This window comes from Nasonia vitripennis, chromosome 1 (assembly GCF_009193385.2).
Source record: "Nasonia vitripennis strain AsymCx chromosome 1, Nvit_psr_1.1, whole genome shotgun sequence".
NCBI lineage: Eukaryota > Metazoa > Arthropoda > Insecta > Hymenoptera > Pteromalidae > Nasonia > Nasonia vitripennis.
Genome location: NC_045757.1, coordinates 8,957,627 through 8,972,960, shown reverse-complemented (window position 1 = coordinate 8,972,960; position 15,334 = coordinate 8,957,627). Strand labels below are relative to the sequence as shown.

At 41.4% G+C, this 15,334-nt stretch overlaps 2 protein-coding genes across 3 annotated transcripts in view; one reads left to right on the top strand and one right to left on the bottom strand.

The window, feature by feature from the left end:
- Positions 1–281: 281 nt before the first annotated feature.
- LOC100120893 (ras-related protein Rab-21) lies at positions 282–4,655 on the bottom strand. The gene is made up of 4 exons (XM_001604435.6): positions 4,077–4,655; positions 3,278–3,445; positions 2,841–2,959; positions 282–2,440 (listed from the first exon to the last, which is right to left on the bottom strand). The coding sequence occupies exons 1-4, from the start codon at positions 4,206–4,208 to the stop codon at positions 2,191–2,193; spliced, it is 669 nt and encodes a 222-aa protein (XP_001604485.1). The 5' UTR covers positions 4,209–4,655; the 3' UTR covers positions 282–2,190.
- Positions 4,656–5,354: 699 nt separating this feature from the next.
- LOC100120919 overlaps positions 5,355–15,334 on the top strand; it is a 31,384-nt gene continuing 21,404 nt past the window's right edge. The window contains exon 1 of one of the 2 annotated variants that reach the window (XM_001604463.6): positions 5,355–5,883. The gene's annotated coding sequence lies outside the window, so the exon portion shown is untranslated. Of the gene's footprint in view, positions 5,884–6,038; positions 8,395–15,334 lie in introns of those variants that run through there. The other variant, XM_031928169.2, reaches the window with a different exon arrangement.

Below are 15,334 nucleotides of genomic sequence, written 5' to 3'. Positions count from 1 at the left end.
AATAAGCCAAGAGAAAACAAAATATGCAGGGTAATATATATTAGTAATAATTGCGCTTAACTGGAAATAAATTTCAGTAGGGTACGTATGCACACGTTAAATAAGAGCTTTGAAATCAGCTCTGAATGGAGTATCTTAACAACTATATAGTGTTCAGTTACAAAATGCAAAATTTAAGCTCTGCATAGAATGAAATAAAATACTTTCCTAATGAATTAATTCAATATATTAATGGTTCATTTAAAATAACTGACGGATATAAAATTAAGAAAAATTAAGAATTAAAAGTAAAAGCTTTTAATTTGTTCATAGGATATTGCAGCTGGAAGAGTCAATTCGATATGCTTATTTACCTTTCAGTGACGAGCTTCTATTCGCGAAAATTATCACAAACACATAATTCGATGCGATGTTATAAGAGCCTCAAAAACGAAATATACGTAGCTATCGAGAACAATAGTTGACCGTTCTCAATTATTTATAGAACAGCGCATTTTTTACACTTATTTCGATTTTATCTTTTATTTGCCACATAGTTAACAGCCTAATTATATTATGTCAGAGATGGATACTTTTCATCACATTAAAACGAATTTTCGTATGATAAAATTATTTTTGCTCTTAATTTCGTTGAATTTTGTTAAATCAATCTACACATTGTTATATCTTAATGATGAAAAAGGAACAATTTGCCCTGTGTATTTTAATTATAAGTAATAAAATTATAACGAAAAGTATTCAACGCTGAATTAAGTTTCTATCTCTTACACAGCTTAGCATTTTGTACATTCATAATGCCAGTTGTTATATATTTGTTATATACAAGTTAATATTAATTTTTTATCGTGACGTGATTGCACGAGCGAAAACACGATTAATGAAAAAACTTTTTAAGGAAAACGGTAAACGCTTTTAAATTCTAAAAATGACAGAGTTTTGTGATCAAGGTCTTATAAAAAGTAGCAAAGATGGCGCAGGTCGTATTTATTCATTAAAAAATACTGAAATTATTATCACCCTTGCAATTCCATAATGTCCCAGTATAGTACATAGGTAGTGTTCTCATTTTTGTATAAAAAATCCTATTGATGCTTGCATCATCAGTCTGATAGTGAAAAAAAATCTTTGCTAGATCACTAAACAGCTATGCACAGGAAAAAAATTACACACGATTTGTACTAGGTTTGTGAAAATATGAATCATAACCATAATCCATACAATTAATTATATTCAGAAACTCACCGAATTTATATTTGTTAAGTTTTAGTAAAATACTTGGTAGGTGTATAATATAATGATACTAAATCGTGTCGATATTTTTTTCCCTTAGACGCAATGACCACTCGTGTAAAAACAGATTTGTAGAAATAGAAAATAACATCTCTCAGCTTTCTCTTTTTAGTTAGCTTTACTGAGAGTCAATGCTAAACACGCTTGAATAAGAATCAATCACATTGTTTTTACCCATTACAGTACAATAATAACAATCGAGAATATAATCTAGGTACTTGCACGTTATTTTCTTAGGTGTCTCATTCTTGTTATTTTTTAACTACATATTATTGTAAACTCTTTTGGCATTCCTTTGAGAAAGTGTTTTTAGTTCACACTAATAATCTCAAGTAGTATGCCATGTATTTTTCGCAGAAATGACTGAAAATTATATACATTCGAACACAGGATGTTTAAAATTCCCAGCGCGAATTTCAACAAAAATCCCATGTTATTTAGAAGGTTGCAACGCCATATACAAGTACAGAGTTTGTAAAGAATGAAACTAATTAAAATAATGATTAAGTAAAGAAAAATTGCTTGATATTGTTTTTGCATCTTAGTTAAGTAAAGGACATTACTTATCTGAACATTAAATTTGCGGGAAAAAATCAAGATTATAACAGTTTCATTGAAAATTTAAATTTGATTGATCGATTTTAATTAATACTAACAGAAGACTTTACTTTCAAATTTGATGCGATAGAAAGTAAATAATCTTTTTCAACGTGATATTTTATTACAAAGATTTACTTGCATTATAAATGAACTCGTCAACTATTCTCTTCTATTATATTAATTAAATCTCAACAAATATCAAAAAACAACACTGGCACATCATCTCAAGAGTACTATGTACACGTAGCGTCACAACCTCGATAAAGCTTGGTTTTTTCAACGACTAAGCTTAGTAAATCATTACGAGCTGTGTGACGAACCACCGCCACCACAGCACGAACTTTTAGTTGGCTGGTTCTGTTCGGCAGATTCGTCCTCGACGACAACGACATTTCGTCGGGTGCTGTTATTTCTCGTCAACGTAGACTTTTGCTCCTGCTGGTCTGCGTGCTGCATCATGCGTCGCGTTAAGTCGAGAAACATTTCTTCAACGTTGAGGTTCTGCTTGGCCGATGTATGGAAATGCACTGCGCCAACTTGTTTTGCGTACCTGTGTTAATTTTTATAGTTAGAAAATTGTATGTCGGTAGCTTGGTTTTGCCTGCTGATTAATACAAGTGTTAAGTAATAGCTATAAGGTCACAGAGTCAAACTAATAAAAAGTGTTAGCGATGTAGTCATCATTTCCTTGTATAGAGCATATAATTTTTTCAATCCATGAGAATTATTTTCTCAGTGCATATTTGCTACATACTATATATCATAATAATGATGCTACACAACATAAAATCCGTCGTTTCTTATACAATCACTAATCTTTTTACTGGTCTGTTAACAATTAGAGGCTTGCATAAGCTTAATTGCATGAACTTTTTACTGGAATACTTGGTAAGTGTGAACTTGTAAAGGTTTTAAAATCAATTTTGTAAACAGAAGAAAAAAGAACTTACTCTTCAGCCTCTTCAATGGTGACATTTCTTTCTTTCTCTAAGTCTACTTTATTTCCTGCTATGGCCAAACAAATATCACTACCCAACATTTTCTTCAACTCTTTCACCCAGTTTTTTACCTGAAAATCAAAGATTTATTACTCAGTTTTAAACCTGGCCATATACAGATAAGATGAATGTCTTTGTTGCTTTCTTTCTTTAAAGTACTTTATCTCGTGAAATCATTTATACTTGGTTAAAGCGAGAAAGCTATTAGAGTCATACTTATCTTACATTGTTAAACAGTTTTACTTAATGCAATGCTTGATACATTTTTCTTAGATGAATCAACTAATAGCTTTCAATTTTACTTGATTAAAGTATGGAAATAATTAATAAAATGATAAAATCAATGGATGATTAAAAATGCTAAAAGTAAATATGACGTGCAGGCTTACCTTTTTAAATGTTTCTTCATCTGTAATATCATAAACTAATATGGCTCCATTGGACATTCTATAATATATAGGCCCAAGTGCATGAAACTTCTCCTGACCCGCTGTATCCCAAATTGCCAAGTTTACTCTTTTTCCGTTGATATTCAATTTTTTCTTAAAGAAAGAGGCCTGGAAAAAAACATGAAATTTTGTTAATTATTTATGTATAAACCCTTAACAATTGTAAATACTCAATGCATAAGTAATGCAAATACAATCATATTTTTCCTCTGTAAGTTATATTTAAAAAACTTTCTTTCACTTTACCAATCAATATACATACAGGGTAAACAAAAAAACCTATTCAAGTAAATTTTTAAAATGCTCTACATCCAAAAAAATTTCTTCAAATAAATAACTTCAAATAAAAGTTTCAATGCAAGCACAAGCTTTGAGCTTAATTGTAAGTTTTCACTGTCATTTATGCACTTTAGAAAGTTGCATCTTTTGTTTTGAGAGTCTGCTATTCTCTTGACATTCATATCTTATTTTGTACATAAAACGTCAATATCAAAGAAGCTTTGTTACACCAGACAGTTATTCCAACTTTAATGAGCTGTGGAAGCTAAGCATTCGTTCATGCGTACAATCTGAAAAATATCTGCTCCACTGAACCGTATTGCAGTTTCTGTATTTGAAAACTCAGAACTCATCATTTTCTACTCAAGATTCTATGTCAAAAACAAAATGCCAGAAAATAAAAATAAAAATCATCAAGCAAAGAGGAGTCTCAACACAGCTCTTATATCAGCATCATTACCTGAAGCGTAGATATGTGCTTATCGTTGAACTTGTCCTCCACGTATCTGAGCACAACCGAGGTCTTCCCAACGCAGCCCTCACCCAGGAGTACGACCTTGAAGTTGTAGGCACTCGCGTTGGACGCTGCCATGGTCAATCGGCGACGACTTGTCTATCTCCTCTGCAGGTGTATTCAGTAAGAAACGGGGCAGTCCGGCTCTCTTGGCTTATCAGGAACTTCCGTTCGGCGACGAGCTGTGTACTCGTGCGCCGCTGCAGCCGCATGAAAACCGACGACGAGGACGACGACACTTCTTGATCAGGACGAGGACTGCAGCAGATCAGCTGTTCTTACCTGTGCAGTCATGTCAGCGGGCGCTCGGCGCTGCACTTGGGGAGCTACTGCCTCGGTTATTTTGTCTCTCTCCCTCTGTGGCGGTGTGACGGTGATAATCAGACACACACGGTGTAGATAGCAGGATTTGGCTGCAGAACACTGACTTTCCGATAAGAGAGAGATGATACTTAAAGTATATAAGTGCAGAATTTAGACGTCAGAACGGCGCGTTCTGTGACATGCTTTTTTATCGGCACTCGAAGCGCGGTTATTCAAACGCTGTCAATGTTTATAGTCAAAAATAATTATATAGTATATAAGTTTAAATTAATTATATAGTATATTGTAGACGGTTGATTGTTGCGCGCATGAATGTCAAATAAAATATTTATTGCACGAGATCACCTAGAATTTTAAAAAATAATTGAAAATTTTCTGCTGCGAGCAATACTCTTCTTCATTACATTTATTTCTCTCAAAAGTCCAGTAGTACTATATAGCACCTAACGTTCTGTCACACTGCATCTGACAGCCCAAAAAAAGTACGTCTAAATTCTAGCTCACCAAAGTACATATATGCAACAGCCGAAAGTGAGTCACATTATCGGTATTCGCTACACATCATTTTTATGTTTTGCTCGAGTTCTTCGTTCTTCAAAATCTCTGCAAGTCTCCTTCAATAGCGAGCATTCCACCGGCAGATGGCGACGATAGTCTACACCAGCTTTTACTGCGCGGCGCGCGCACTTTTTTCCCTCCCACGCTGGTGACCTAGAAAGAAAAATCAAAAAATCCTCCTCGATTTTCAGGAAAAGCACAAAATAGGAAAAATACAGTTGTTATTCTTCTTCACGTAAATACGTCACGCAAGGGCCAAGGCATAAGATAAGGAGAGGGCGATGTATGAGCAACTTTTCGCTCACCAACAGATGTCGCGTCGCTCGTTGTCAACACTGCAGCAGCAGCCTGCCGCGGGGAAGAACCAGAGTCGTCGTTGGCTATATCGTATTCGGCACACGCACTATATTTTGACACTTGACGTCGCTGCTCCTTATTCACGGCGTCACCAAGATATCGCACGAACCGATCCAACGCTCATCGATTCCATTGGCTTCTGCCACATCTCGTGGAAGCGAGTTCAAAAGTATACGCATTCGTTCGGTTAATCTCGTCGAATTAAATTCACCGGTTTCTGTCACGTAGCCCTGTTTCACGCGGTCTTTAACCTTGGCACGCCTCTACGAGTATATACACACGGTTTTAGTGCAAAAAGGAGAGAACGGAGTATCAGTGAGAAAGTCTCTAAATTGTCATGGAACTGTTTATCAATCGGTGCGAGGTGTCAATGTCAAAAGTTTCCCATAGTCAGATCTCGCTGTCATCCCCAGCTGACACCTGCCATCGAGTCGCGTAGAGCTGATCGAGAATTGTCACCTTGGTGCCATCGCCACGTTGTGTTCCTCCTTCGACTTTGTCGACAGTTTTCAAGGTAAGTCTTCTGCGAAATATACAGACATGCAACCCATTTCATTTGAAAGAGCGGCATGTAACGGCCGCGCAAAAAATCTGCCATCGCGCGCATGCTGGCTATATGTATAGCTGCGAAAGAAGTATACACACGTATACACATATATACTTAGATATAGCTAGGGAGAACTGCTGCAGCGGCGTGACGTCGGGGGAGGCACGCCGCTCGGCTTACTTACCACGAGGCTCGATTTAGCAACTTCTCTCGCAGGGCTTCGCGTCAGGGGACGCTGTCACCTGACCGTTCCTGATTCTCATTTTCTAATTTCGTCTTCTGCAGGATTTTCGTCCCCGATGCTGACCTTTTGCGCGTTAGAGAGTTAGAATTACTTATTTCGGTGAAATTTCACGGCATCTTGGGCGAGAATTCGCGTTGAGATTGGAGCATAGTGACTTGTCAGCGCGTCTGATAAGGCGAACAGCTGTGCGAGTTAATAATAGCTTCGCACGGGCTGATCGTGTTTACAGCGTAGGAGGTAGTTGCCGAGCTGTTGTTTTGTTTATGAAAATCGAGGCTAAAGCTTTGGATAATGTTTTTTTCGTGCTGGGGAGCATTTTTATTGTAGAAATGGGAGGTGGTTTAGAAGAGAATGGTGAGAATTATTAGGCAGCAGGTGCTACATATGTTGCAATCTGTGTTGATGGAGAACTGTCTGATACTTTCTTGGGAATACTCTTCTACTTAAAAGACTGAAATAACATTTAGGTAAATTTTTGTGTCATCAACTTACAATGAGATATATGATCTTCAGAAAAGACAATTTCATAGAATGCTTCGTATCTTAGTGTATGCTAATTGACATACTTTACTTCTTCTATTATTTAAGGTATTTAATTATTGAAGCAAATGTTAATCTTTCACTTTTTAATAATCTTAATTTGATCAATTGTTCGTTGATCCATATTACCCAAGAATATTTTCCAATAAAATTCTTCATCTCTTACAAAATAATACGTGTATTACAATACATGTATTAACAATTTATGATAGTTGGTTTTCTCAATAACTTACAATTAGCATTAGAGTTAAAGAAGTATTTATTCTGACTAATGCTGCTTATTTTTTTCTATGATAATAACATAGCGGATAAAAATGTGGAATGAAAATAAAAAAAAAAAAAATAAGTGGAATCGAGTGAAAACAAAGCTAAAGAAATATATTTTCGTTGAAACCAGACCTAGTAGGCTGCGCTCTGTTATTCACTACAAATAAATTGAATGGTTTTGAACGCTGTATAAGGTTTTATAAGCAGAGTATTGGAAAAACAGATGATTACTGCATAAATGTTGAATTAGAGATAGAAAACAGACAAGAACCATGTAATCGGACTTGTTTGTTTATATAACAAGTAAATAAGAATCATAATTAGCACAACAAACAACAGCTCCAGTTTATTCTAAGAAATATTATCAAAGCTGATGATAAAAATGTTGGTATGCTCCAATTTGAAAAGATCCTTCTCTCTAAACGATTTCATTTATCTGTCAATATTGTTGCCATCCCAATCTTAATCTCAACAGCCTCGTTCTTCCTGACAAAACTATCGTGCAAGAATAAAGTGCTCCAAAACATGGCAGCCCATGTGTCTCAAAAACTTCTATTTATTTGCAATCACCCCAAACAGGCAGAAAATTCACTTCCACATATACTTCTAAGAAAATCGACTCCAGTCGTCTCGTAACAGCCTCGAAAGCTGACGGTCAGTCCGATTCGCGCGCGCCTTTCTACCTGTCTCCGTCTCTCTCGCTCTCATTCCTTCAGCCTATTACTATATCCTGCACCTATCCCATCGCTTACATTTTGATCCAGCGAGCGCGAGAACAAGGTATAGTATAGGTAGTGGGGACGATGCGCGCGCTTACACTCGCGCTTGGCGGCATATCCGCACACACACTGCACCACACGCCGCTTCGGCTCACACTCGATTGTGGCTGCTGCTCGTCACCTGTGCCTCCGACGTTCTCTTCACCGAAGACCCGACCTACACAAGTGTTTCTCGTGATTCCACTTCCTAAAAAGTTTTCTACAGTTAATAAAGCGCGATTGTGTGTGATAAGTACGCGTCAAGGTTCTCGCGAGAGTCGGTAGAAGAAGCAAGTAGTCGCGACGAAAATAATGCCCGCGAGAGTCGCAGCCGCCTCCGCCGCCGCTTCCCGTCGATCCTCGTCCTCATCGAGCAACAATAACAGCGATAGCTTCGTCGTGCTCTCGAGCTTCTACAGTCGCGTAGCCGTGCCTCAGACGCCCTTGATCCAGGTGTTGCCTCTCCAGGGCCGGTACAAGTGTCTCAACTCGTAATCTCGACTTTTTATCGCACACAAAACTTGACTTTTGCGTATACCTGCGCTCGGTTCTTTTAACTCTGGTGCATATAAAATACTGACTCGCGCATCGACGCACAGCTGTGCTACTCTGAAGATACATACGTTGAAGACACACTGCGCTAGAAGCTCGTCTCCTGATAACAGACAGGTAAGTGTCACACGACAACAAGGACTCGCAACGCGAGTCGTATAATCTCGCAAGTGTCATGCGGGTTTGTGTATGTACACAGGCAGACGGCTAGCTGCCGCTGCTGTCATGGCGCTGACGGCCGCTTTCGCGCGCGCGAGTATCCTCTCCCTCGCGGCGGCGTCTCGATGAAAAGCCCCGTTCCTCCGGCTGTCATCAATGAACATAACCTCGAAATATCGACTTTTTGGAATTGACGGAAAATCGGAGCCGTGGCTTCGGTAGTTTTTCCTCGTTCGAGGGATAGATTTCGAAAGAGAGTGCGAAAGAGGGGGAGGGAGGCTTGCGACAAGTATGGCGGCGGCCGTGTCGGTGCCACGCGCCATGTCCGTCCGCTATATTGCAGCGGGCGCGGCGCGCGCGCGCGCGCCAATGTTGCGTCTGTGTACAAAGGGGGTTTTGCACTCCGGGAGGAATACCCGCGAGGATGATGCGTTGGTTGTTGCGAGTTGCGTTATGGCTTCTGGATGAACGGACTCATTGTTTATTGAGTTATTTGTAGAAATAATTTATTTCGTTGATTAGGCTAGTAGGTCAATGTTGAGTATATGGAAGACCGTTTCTGGGCAGACTATATAGGTAATGACGCTTGTAAAATTGCGTTGGCTTTATGTAAAAGTTTTTGTTAATGTAAATAATGCTGAACGTTAGAATTCTGTTAGTTCAACTCGTCGAGCCGCGTCAAACTGGATATTCAAGTGCAATTATGACACAAGTTTTTTTCTAAATCGGAACAACTGTTTTCGACACCTTCCACCGCCGCGAATCATTCCAAGTAAGAAACAGGAAAGTAAAATCGAATCGACTCCGGAATCAACGAGAACGTCGACCTTGGCTTTGTACAGGCGAATCACCGAAAATTGCGCTAAACGACTTTGCGTCATCGCGTGTCCCCAATGAGACTTGCGCCGCATGCAGTTCGAACATCAACACGAAATGACGTCAGAGGAGGTGCGAAATCCGCCGATACTTACGTCCGACACCGCAGCTGAAATTTCGTCCCTCTTATTGACGGCTCCGGTTCCCGAAAATATTTACTCGTTATATGCGTTGGGGAAGGTCATGTCTCTCACCTCTCACATTTTGGTAAAAATAACGATGAGTCGGTCTCCTATTTCGAGTGAGTGCATCCGAAAACTCGTAAACAACCGATGCGAGTGTATTGTATGACTCGGTTAGAGGCGCCAAAGCAAATTATCATTGTCTCACGCGACGGGCGTGTCAGTAACCGCTCTCGGGGGTCAACCTTGAATTTTCGCGTGCTGAAAGCTTTGTTTAACCGGATAATGAGTTGGCGAGGTCGATGCTTTGATTAGGCTCTTTTTACTCGGTTTTTCGGACTCTTCGAAATTGCGTCGAGTCATGCATATATGGGCGTAGGTGGATCGTCGTATTTATGGTGCGCGCGACTATTTGGGTCACGATTTATTTTCGATTGTGCTTATTGATCAGTGTCAATTAATTTATTGTCGACAGATGCAGTGACCTTCTTAAAATTTTCGTTTAAAAAAATCCACGAAGGACACAATTAATATAAAACGATCGAGATATCGCAATCTCTCTCTTATCCTCAAATATCTGCGCGAGCTCAAAATCATCACCGCCCACTCGTATAGCTTATCTCAGCGCGATTGAGCAGAAAAATGCAAGGCCGAAAATAAGATAGTTATCTCCAGCGAGTGTAAATCAGTGCCGATCCTCGTGATGCGTTATACTCACGGCGCAGTCGCACGCTGAAAACAAATCCGCAATAATTCCATCAGTCGAGCGAAGATTTACGCCCACGCAAATTCGTCGTCGGCGGAATCAGAGAAGAGGAGGCGCCGCGTGAAAATAGCCTCGGCTCGAGATGTAATGTAACGAAACAACAAATAAATCGCCGTTGCGTGCACAAAGCGCGCTCGCGAGTTATAACCCGCTGCTGCACCTCTTCTTCTTCTTCTTCGTTCGGCGAGACGAGTCGTTCCACTATTCCACTTTCCTCGGAGACGATGCGTCTGTCTTGATGCGCGAATGGCACCGAGAGATAGAGAACGAGCGCCTTGAACCTATATGCATATATGTGCGTTTTGTTGTCTCTCGGTGCTTGGTTTTATGCGGGATGACGCGCGAGGTTTGTCTAACGCAGGTGGTTCTGAGAAAGTTGGGAGTAATTAATTTAATTAATTGGCCGCGCGAAGTGTCGGCTTTTTTCGGCGGTATAATTGGAGGAATTTTTGCGTGAAATGGTATAATTAGTAAGAGCGCTGGAATTGCAGTTGGAATCGTGCTGTGTATAATTGGGTGCGTTTCTTGAAGAATTTTAAGTTGGCAAAAAAGCTCTCTGATTTTATACGTATAGTACTTCCGGAATAAATCACGAGAATATAGAATATTCTCGTGTTTTATTTTTCCTGCTCACCCTTTCCATCGCGATATCCGACGGCTCGACCACAAAAAATCACGCGACGAATACATAAGAGCAGCGAATCGCGCGCTTTCGGGACTTTCTACTTTTTTCCTGCACCGACACGCACTAAAGTCTTTTTTGCGCTAATGCTCCACTTCGATGCGGACTATATCTAGAGATCTTTGCTCTTTATTTGCGATGGCTGCCATGTACTTCGTATTTGCAAAAAATGATCTATAGCGAGTGATTAGTGAGACATCGTATAGCGAAAAAGTTTGTCGGTAATGATATCGCCGAGAATTTCGCGTTTGCTCTACTTCCGAGAGATAAGTTTTACTTGCCGTGTACATTCATTGTCTTTTGAATTTCGCAACAAAATAACGCGATAAACATTACGCAAACGTACTTGTACATTATTAAGATAAAAATTTCACGCCCAATAGCTCTTAAAGCCTCGCAGTTCCACGTTCAATTTCACAAAGCAGCTCGTAAACGCTGGTGACAAAGAAATCGCGGTTCTCCCAACTTTTACGGCTATACACTTAGAATCAGCATTCCGTAGAAACAAAAAGCGCGCGCCAATGTCCCCCCCCCCTATCTCGCACACCCGCGCAACTGTGTCACGAAAACCGAGGAGGATTTTCTTTGGCGCAACTCGTCCCCTATATATACACTGCGTTCATTTTTTTCTTCGCCCTTTCTTTTCTCGTTTATTATACTTTTTGCCCGGCCTCTTTCTCTCCTCTCCGCTATTTTTACGCTGCTGCAGTTCTCGCGCGACGCATGTGTGAGCTCGTTTATTCACACAAAATATGTGTGTCCCTCTTTCTTTGGATCCTCGTACCACACGGAGATGTGTAGATGCATAAAATAGAGCGACGAAACGAGCTTTGCGCTTTTTCAGCTCTGCAGCGGTTTAAAACGGCCGTGAGAATTTTTGAGCTGAAATTCAAGGTGGATTTCACTCGAGCCTCGGAAAATGTCGACAAAACAACGTCCCTGATTTTGTTTACGTCCTAACGTGTCTAATCCCCGAAAAATAAATCGACCAACTCTCACACCCATACAAGAAAAAAGAAAACCATCGCATCAACCGACACATGCTCGGAGTCACGTAGGCACAGCTGGCTGCGGCCTTACGCGATCCTCTCCTCCCTCGTAAGGAGCATTTTACCCTGGAGACCACATACACACACCTATATAGCTATATACTTACCGATCCTCTCTGAGAGCAAGGTGCGCGCAATGACGTGTCGGTATACTGTTAGGTCACACGATTCCGTAAGGGGAACCTCGAATTTCGAATATTTGGGTCACGAGAACGACGAGCCGCAAGAGAGAGGGAAGGAGTATATTGTACGCGGTGCGTCTGAGTATTGAATCGGCCGAGAGAGGAAGAGACGATGGGTATGCATTTTTTGAATTCCGGAGGCTGCGCAGCATCGAGGGGACGTGAAGTTCGTGAGGAGGTTTCAAGATTCGTGTCTTACTTCATCGATGATTTGAGACTATTTTGTGTATGTCAAAAGATTAATTCTTGAATATTCGATCCATTATAGTTTTTGTATCAATAGTGGTGGAGTACATTTTTTCATAGGAAGTGTCTACATCACGCACATCACCTCCAAAAATCAAAATCGTGTTCGCAGTCAGGTTCACAGCGGGAACGTAATTGATCTTCCGAGTATAAGAATCAGTGGGACACATCTCGGCAGCAGCTTATTTATACGAGTAAAGTTAAACGCGCTCCCGTAGGTACTGTTATATCGATATCCGGGCTCACAATTCGCGGCTGTTACCAAAACGTCAAACCAGTTTTTTCTACCCGTTCTCTCGCGCGAGAACTTTTACGATGTAGGTCTTGCCGCCGCAAGTTTGATCGACTCCCGGTAAGCAATTAATGCGCTTCGTCTCGAAACTGGATATAGGGACGATCGTGTTTGGTTTTTATGCTATCACTGGAATATTTTTTCGATGCTTTTTTTTTGGAAAAGACGAACTGGTGAGAAATGCATTCTCGAAGATGAGAGGAACAAAATTTAATTTACGGATATACAAGCGCGGACTTTCACTCTTGACATTCTGACAAATGTTATATGCAGCCGACAAAGGAGACATGGGTTTTTCAAATCATCGGACCCGTTAATCGCTGCAATTCGCTCGAAAACCTCGACGTCGATATAGATCACGGTGAATTAAAAAACAAAAGTTCCTCGAAAATCGAGCTTTTCAGCGCGAGAAAAGCAGCGGATCGCACCTTGACACAGAAAGCGCGCCTGGCGCCCGAGAACCCATGACATTCGTCCGGATCCCCGAAAATTCCGTCGGCGCCGCGGCCGCACTCTCACAATCGCCTCACGCGCTCTCACTCTCCAATTCGAAGCAGGAAAACGCAACGCGAGCGGCTTTGACGTAACAGCAGCGCGGCCAACTTGGTCGATTTCGCCGCTTGGCGAACTTTCGTTTCGCCGCAGAGAGACGCTTCCGCGTACACACATACACTCGGCCATATGGCCGAAAAAAGCCTTTTACCTCCTTCTCTTTTTCGAGAGTATATAGCTCCGAGTGACAGCGAGAGTATAATAATCGCGCAACGCTGGAGCGAAGCTGAGAGAGAGAGAGAGAGAGAGAGAGAGAGAGAGAGAGAGAGAGAGAGAGAGAGAGAGAGAGAAATGAAAGTATCGAGGTAGTGGGTAATCGTGTCAGGGACGCGCGCGAGCGTTTCCATTTTAGCGCCGACAGTCGTGGAACTCTCGATTCCCTCGATGCTGTCTGATGCTGTCTTGCATGGCTTATTGCAGGCTATGGGATGAACGCGGGGAGGGATGTAGTGTGTAATGCAAGAGGGAGAGAGGAGTTGCTTCGATGTGGTGAAGGATCGGAAATAGATTTGTAACGCGGACACTATACAACAGCTGTGCCGTGTTGTATAGTGGGGAATGTTTTGGTTCGCGGAGCGTTATCGGTGATAATTGCGCTAATTGTTAGCGAAGTTTGTAGGTGGGTGTTAATGTAGGGACCGTCTGCTGGAAACGTTTGCAGGTCGAGTTTTTGGCTCGGATTATCGTGAAAAAGTTTAAGTAGGCCAATTGTTCTCACGACTGTATCGAAGACGGTGTTACAATATCCTCTCTCTCTCTCTCTCTCTCTCTCTCTCTCTCTCTCTCTCTCTCTCTCTCTCTCTCTCGGCTGCGCTGTACAATTACTTTATTAAAAATAACCGCTCGACGGAATTATCTAATAAAGCTGATGAGTCGCTCAGGCGTACCGTGAATATTACCGCGATTTTACGCGTTGTTTACGACACTATCTTTTTCTCCGCCGATACGCCTGCAGTCTACACTTAAACCGGGAGACTATTACCCGCAATTAGCCTTAGCGCCTGTGTAATTACGAGCTGCGCAAGAAAAGAGCTCGATATTGCACCTTTCTGCAGAAAAAACCAAGCGTTTACTTATTATTTCTTTCCGTCGTATATTTACGCAGAAGCTCTTGAAAATATTCTGCCGATGAAGCTGCTGCTCAGTACAATCAATTCGCAGCGATATGATGACCTCCGAAGGTGGTGTGGAGAAAATATTATGTGTGTGTATACCGGTAAACAGAAATTTATTCCTCCCGAGCGGCAGCTGAAATAATAATCGTGAAAGGCTTATACAATATCTGGTTTTCTTTTCTCTCGAGAGACTATCTATAATCTGCATAAGCTTTCGCGGAGACAGAATTCGTTTGTACCGTTTACCAGAAATTTATGTTGCTGGACGATTTTCTTCAAAATTTTTCTCGAACTCCGCAGCAGTATTTCTTATCAAATGTATCGTAATCGCTCTTCATACACTTCTCGTGTTTGCAAAAACAGTAAATCTTTTTGCCGACCTACTTCAGTTTCGAGAGTATAAACTCTGTACAATGCATATAACGTCGGACCGACGTGTTTTTACACACACTGGAGTATGTAACGAGTCCGGATAAACTTCTCTCCTTCGAAAAAGAGCCGAGAGTTATCTATACAGAGAGCAGCGAAACCGTTACGTAAACTCGCGGGCCGAATCTGCAGTCCTTTTGCCAATCGAAAAGATGAGCATTGCGCAAGCGCTTGATGATATTGTAATTTTCGCAGTCGTCAGGGAGTGTGACATAACTTCGACGATAATGCCGGATTGTGTTCGGCGCTGCACTATCGCGGATTACCTCCTCCTCGACTGTGGGCTAAAAATACGTTTCCATTCTCTTGTGTCGCGCGCGATGAAAGAAACCCCCGAAAATCCTCTCTCTAGATTCAAGCCGGCACTTCCACCTACCGGGTCACTGCCTGTCCCGTTACGACAACTCCTTCGTCACAGGGCAACGGTGCACCGGCTTCATTCAAAGCTCGAGAACGGTCGGAGAGGGAGAGACAGAGAGAAGGAAAAGAAAGGCGCAGCGCAAGCGAGCCAGAAGTGTTTATCTCTCCTCCGTGTGTATGTATACGCTGGAAATGAGACTGAAAGTTTGGTTTAGCAGGTAACGGTG